Below are 6,831 nucleotides of genomic sequence, written 5' to 3' on the forward strand. Positions count from 1 at the left end.
TAATGGAAACTGCCAACCAAAAAAAAGTTCAAAAATTAAACAGCTGAAAATTTGATGCTTAGTTTTCTGGCCTTCTCAAGGGCCAGTATTAGAATACTACCAGGGAAAAGGCTCAACAATCAACAGGGCTTCTTACAGTGAGATACTCACTGAAGAAATGAACCTAAACTTTGGCTTAAATGAAGAAGACTGCTATCCAAGGGCATTGTCATCTTGCATGACAATGTACGTTCACACACCACACTATTGACAAATATTTGTCTACTATCAAAACTCTGTTTTGAGGTGTTAAAGCATCCTCCACAGTCTTTCTCTTGCTCCATCAGACTTTCACCTGCTTGATCCCCTGAAAGCAGCCCTTTGATGATGAAGATTCACCACTGATAAAGAAGTGAAGACAGCATTACATTTGTGGTTCACATCTCAGCCTAAAACATTTTTTAATAAGAGAATACAAAAGCTTGTTGACATATGGACAATGCATATTAAAAAGCAAGGAGATAATTTCAAAAAATGATGTATTTCCCTTTTCTAAAAGTTGATTAAAATAAATTCTATAGCCAGAGTGTGGATAATTTTTTACTGACCCTCGCACATTGAGAAAACAACATGGAAGTGAAACAACAGAAGGCCGAAACAGTGAACTTAAAAACAAGTTTCTCAATATACATCTGCTAGAGTCCTGGTGTAGCACTATAGGATAAGTACTGGACTGCTAACCTCAAGGTCAGCAGTTTAAACCCACCAGCTGGTCCTCAGAAACTCTATACATGGACGCAATGAGTCGAAACTGACTCAACAGCACTTAGCAACAACAGAAAACAGAAATTAAAACTTTCCTAACATCATGAATGACTAGAAGGTATGCATCCAAGAAGTTGAATCAACTCTAAACAGGATTTGCCCCCCAAAAAAATCACCAAGACATATTATAATCAAGCTTTTCATAACCACAGACAAAGAAGCCCGAGAGCAGCTCAGAAAAATGAGAAATTCCCAACAAAGGAGAGCTAATAAGACTAATTTCTGATTTCTCTATGCAGTCAAGAAGAAAATGAGATAACAAATACATAAAACTCTGAAAGAAAAACATTGGCAACCAAGAACCATTGTTGTTGCTATGTGCTGTCAAGTCTGTGCCAACTCACAGCCACCATGTATAGGGCAAGTGAGGCTATAAACCTTTGCAGAAGCAGAACGCCTCATTTTTCTTCCTCAGATAGGCTGGAGGGCTCAAACAGCTGAACTTGTGGTTCAAAGCTAATTGCTTATCCTACAAAGCCACTGCACACCCCCATCAAGAATCACATACCCAGAAAATTTGTCTATCAAATATGATGGTGAAATTAGGACATTTCCAGATACAGAAAATTTTAAAACGTATAATAATCAGACCAGTCCTACAAAACACTACTAAAGCGAGTTCTTTGGATAGAGAATCAACTATAGTAGACAACAACCTGAGATTAACATACATGACAATATCACTAGGAACTCAACCCAGAAATGGAAGTATTCAACCTAAAATTAGGCTTGTTATTGTTGTTAAGTATCATCAAATCAGTTTTGACGCATAGTGACCCTGTATAGGGTTTCAATGGAGCGGATGGTGAGTTTGAACTGCTGACCTTGAGCATTAAGCCACAGCACCACTTCAGGACTCCTACTTGGCTGAAAATAAGAAACCAGAGATATCAACTTAAACCACCACCACCACCAAAAAACCCCATAAAGTACAAAGAAGGAATAATGTTGTTACAGACTTCCAAATGAGTAAGAAATCAAGTCGATTTCAAGAAAAAAATAAACCTGGTAACATTCTTGGTACATATATGTTTTACTGTGTTTTGGTCACCTGTTTGATGCACTCTGCCTTGTTTCTTCATTTAAGCTAAAACTGTCTGTTTTCTCCAAGACACTGTGGTACTTATTGTACTTAACAATAACCCTAAACTAGATCAAGCCTGGCTCCTAGCCCTAATCCTAACCATAACCCTAACATTAAACAAAGTCCCAAGCTTACCCTAGACCTAACCACCTACACACAGTTCTAACCCAAGCTCCTTACTTCTATCCTTCACTCCCCAAAAAAAGAAACATTATAGGCAGGCAAAAGTAGGAAGGGCACCTAGCTAAGTGATTAAATAGCATGTATAAAAGTACAGAAGCATGAAACAGCATCATGTGTTCAAGGACCTGTGAGAGAACTCTGCTAATATCAACACAGAACTGGCATAGCAAGACACACGTAGGGAAAAGCAGCATCCACATCTTAAAAGGCCTTCTTCTTGTTACGTGCCCTAGAACCTTCTGAGGCTATAAACATTTGCAGCAGTACAGAACCTCATTTTTCTCCTGCAGAGCGGCAGGAGGAATCAAACCACTGACTTTGTGTCTCACAGTCCAGTGCTTATCATAGAGAGCTACCACATCCCCAAAAGGCCTTAAAGACCATGTTAAAAACACAGTTCTATATCCTACACTATTACTGCTAGAATGAAAAAGCCAATGTGCCAAAAAAAGCCAATGTGCCAACTACATTGGCTCCAGTTCCGATCTAAGGTGGAAACTAGACAGTTTCATAGAATTATCAAAGGGTATCATTTTTAGACATTTTTCTTGCATTCATGTGATAATTCATATATATGAAAACAAATTAGAAAATACGTAATAGAAAAGAAAAAAAAATTCATAAAAATTGACAAATGTTCCACTACCCAGAGATAACAATTGTTAACATTCTTCCAGACCTTTTGTTACCCATATAATAATAATAATGATAATCATCTTGGAAGATATTCCAAAGCAAATTTGAACTTGGAAAACTGCTCTGAATTGTCTTCCTTTCAAAACACAATCCCATTCTCTAGGCTTCTTTCTCTTTTTCCTCAACATGAAAACAAGGTGCCAACAATGAGAAGAATCACACAAGCCCTAACTACCAGATGAGATCATAAGATAAGAAGTCTCAGTGAAGGCTCTTTGGTCAAGGGACTACTGGAAGCAGAGAAGTTACCTAACCCAAAGTTAGGCAACTGAACCCTTTCACACTGCACTTACACTCACCTATGTCCATCTCAACAGAGTTTACTGCTAAGGGAAGCAAAAAGAGGAAGCACTACACTGCCCTAACACTGAGTAACAAGCTAAGATGCTAAAAGGAAATGAAAGTAACCTGGGAACAAAATGGTTCTCTCAACTGAGAGCTTACTAAAAGCAAAGGACTGCTGGGCATAATCAGACAAGTATCCTTGAAATTAGAAACTCATCTCCCAGAAAGTTCCACAAAAAGGTAGCTATGATCCCATGCCTAAAATTCCAAGGAGAGAATGATTCAAATATGACAATAATTTTTTTAAATAGACACAAAGGAGAAAAGGAATCCTACTGTGGTGCTGTGGGTTAATGCGCTGGACTTCAAAATCAGTTTGAACTGCACAGTCGGCAGTTCAAGTTCACCAGCCACTACTTGGAAACCCTCTACAGGGTCACAGTGGGTCAGAACTGACTCGACGGCATACAACAACAATCAAGTAGAAAAGGAGAAATAAATCAATAAATCTTTAAAATCAAGTCTTCAAAGGATTAAAATGAGTAAAAATAAAATGAGCTCAGTTTCTAAAAGAACATATGAGGGGGCTTCAAAATCTTAATGGAAAAAATTGGAGGTTAAAAGATACTGGAATTTTTCTACAAACTTTGTGAAGTCTCTTCATATATATAACATGAAGGAAGAAATAAATGGCCAAAGAGAAAGATAAAAGAATAGTACAATCTTGCAAGAGTTCCCAGATAACATTAGCTCCAGAGAGGGAGAGTGACTGTGTGCTGAAGACCTGGGGGGTACGGGGGGAAGGATTGCAGGGTATACCCTTTGGTTGGTTGATGATGCATGGAGGGGATTGTAACCATGGCAATGAGATGATATACGATATTATCAATATAAAATTAATGTTCTCCCATGTAAACGATCACATAATTCACAATAAAACATTTAAGGAAAAAAAAAAAAGAGAGTTCCTAGATAACCACAAATTTAAAGGATTATGGATTCAAGATAAAATGGGGCAGGTTATTCACCTTGAGATCGAGTGCTTATCCTATGGGCACATAAAGAACAGTGAAAGGTGATATGGAAAATAAGAATCAAGACATTTGAAGGACCAAATGTGGAGATTAAAAGTTATAAAAAGATTAACAAATCACTATATGTTTCACTTTGCTGTTTGCTTTTAAATACAAGACCCCAAAAAAACCGATATACAAGATCAGAAAAGGAGAAAGACCATTGTTTATTCAGGGTATACACTTATACATAAAAGATAGAATATTAAAAAATCCTCCAGTCTTTCTTTATGAATTTTTTTTCAACTAGACATATTTTCTGCTACAGATAGTAGTGGTAGTTATACGCCGTGGAATTGATTCCAACTCAGAGCGACCCTTATAAGGTTTCCAAAGCTTTAAATCTTTACAGGAGCATAAAGCTTCACCTTTTTTCCACAAAACGGCTGATAGATTTGAACTGCTGACCTTTCAGTTAGCAGCTCAGCTTGTAATCTACTACGATACCAGAGTTCCTTTTCTGCTTCAGATCTAATTAAGAAAACTGAAACTTATGAACATATCTATTACTCTACTTTAAATGGGAAAAAGGTTAGATTCTAATTAAATAACAGTAACAATTAACAAAATAAATCATTATTACTGATAAATATGTATACTATTAAGAATAAGGAATATCAAACTTAGAGAAGCAAAGAATTTATAAAGAAGGGCACAGTGATAAAATGGAAATTGGGTATAAATACATCCCAGATGTTTTCCTCCAGCTCATATAAATCTCTATCCCCGAATAAGGACAGGGCTAAATATAGCTTAAAACTACTAGACTTTGGTTATAAGAACCCAAACAAGAAAAGCTGTATAACCAACCTTTAGACTACCCTGGAGCTATACCAAATTGTTGTTGCTTAACTAAATATTTTTGTTTACATTCTTATTAGAGATACAGGGTTATTAGAGAAAAATATTCAAGAGGGCTAGTGAATTGTTAAAAACTGCTTTTCATTATAAATCAACAAGCTTTTGTCCACCATTACATTGTATCATAGAAATTAGTAAAGTTCCCAAAGTAATACAAATCTAAAGAAGCAAGTATAGTAATACTATTCTAATAACCCTTTAATTTACATGAAACTTTATTACCTTTACATACGGATTACTCTGAAGGAGAAACGCGGGAACTTGCAGTGTAAGGTACTCATTTTCTCTCCAGTTTAACATAAAAGCAACACACTCCTCGGCTATAACTTGACGAAGAGGAATATCTTTAAAAAAGGAAAGAAGAAAGAGCATGAAGTGAAAATATAATTCAGTTGAAAAAACATAAGGAATGGAACAATGTGAAGTGGTTCATTATGTAAATCTCTGAGGATCTCAATCTCACTTAATCCAGAGGAATACAAGACGATATCCTTGGAGGCAGGGTTTGATGGCAGCTAAGGTAGAGGGTGCAGTGAAGTTCTCCATCAGCAATACCACAGAATACCAGGCAAAGCAGATTCAGGACAGAGCTCCAAAGCTCGGAACCACACAGGTAGGAATATTTTTTAAAGATTGAAGGCTTATAGCTAGTGGAAATTGAAGCGGAAGTAAGAAATTGCATACTTTTGAATCTGCTTGGTTTGAAGGCCCAAAGCTGACAACTTGGGCGAGGCCAAACGGCAAGACCAAGCATGGGAGCAGACACACCATGGAAAAATGTCACAGGAACCTCAGAGCAAAGGTGGACAATATACTTTGTCAGTTTTGTTTGCTCTGATTTTCTTTTTTTTCTGGTGTCTATTCATTGGTCCCCCACTGTTTCCACACCTCCATTCTGGTGACTAGAGGGAGTGCCTGAGCAAGTGGACACCGCCACACTCACCACTGGTGGGTTCTTCTGCCATGCATGCACAGATCCTTTCAGCCCAATAGCCAGCACTGAACTGTTATTTTTTTGAAGTATGGAAAAAGCCAGAACAAGGGGTTTGGAGAGGGAAAGAGAGTTTAAAAACAAAATAGGCCGAAAATTAAATTAAATACTGAGGTATAGCACAACAACCAACAGTGGCATCTTGAAATCTATCAGACAGCTTTGAAGGCAAGAAGCTGAAAGAGGACATTAAAGTAATACTCAGATTAGGCTACAGATTTTTTTTTTCCTTCTTCTCTGCTTCCTCTCTGTTTTCTGTGATTATAGACTACAGTATACAGTCTAGTTTTTGGGATTTTTATTTTTTGTTTGTTTGTTTGTTTTGCTATTTTATGCTCCCCCTTCTGCCTTTGGGGAATTCTTTCTCTCCCTATATTACCCAAGAAGACACAGCAACTGCTGCCATATAGTTTAGCTACTATGATACTTTATAAAACACCAAAATGTAGGCAAGAACCAATACCAACTGCCATATACCAGGGAGACTGACAACACCTGTGAAAGTTACTCTGAAGTAAGCAATAAGAAGAGTGAAGAGGGAAGCCCACATCCTGATCACATCTACCTGGGAGCAATCAGAAAGCATTAAAAAAATACCAAAACATGTCCAAGAAGGAAAAACAGATGACCATATCAGCACATGTCCAAAAACAAGATAAAATGTCTGAGACAAATGACCTAGAGGTAGACCTGGACTACATTCTAGATGGAGGGTGAGCCTTGGAAATGCCTGAAAAGAAATTCAGAAAAATAATTATAAAATGTTTCAAAGCACTTTACAATGGAGTTGAGAAAAATAAGGAAGAAGTCAGGAAAGTGCTACAGGAACAATCAAATAAGATAGATACAACACT

The 6,831-nt window shown here is 37.2% G+C and overlaps 1 protein-coding gene across 1 annotated transcript in view; it reads right to left on the reverse strand.

Moving 5' to 3' along the window:
• INTS8 (integrator complex subunit 8) overlaps positions 1-6,831 on the reverse strand; it is an 83,289-nt gene that overhangs the window by 39,186 nt on the left and 37,272 nt on the right. The window contains exon 16 of the mRNA XM_006859210.1: positions 5,209-5,330. Within this exon, the coding sequence (XP_006859272.1) occupies positions 5,209-5,330 (122 nt within the window). The remainder of the gene's footprint in view (positions 1-5,208; positions 5,331-6,831) is intronic.

This window comes from Chrysochloris asiatica, unplaced genomic scaffold (genome assembly GCF_000296735.1).
Source record: "Chrysochloris asiatica unplaced genomic scaffold, ChrAsi1.0 scaffold00031, whole genome shotgun sequence".
NCBI classification, from domain to species: domain Eukaryota; kingdom Metazoa; phylum Chordata; class Mammalia; order Afrosoricida; family Chrysochloridae; genus Chrysochloris; species Chrysochloris asiatica.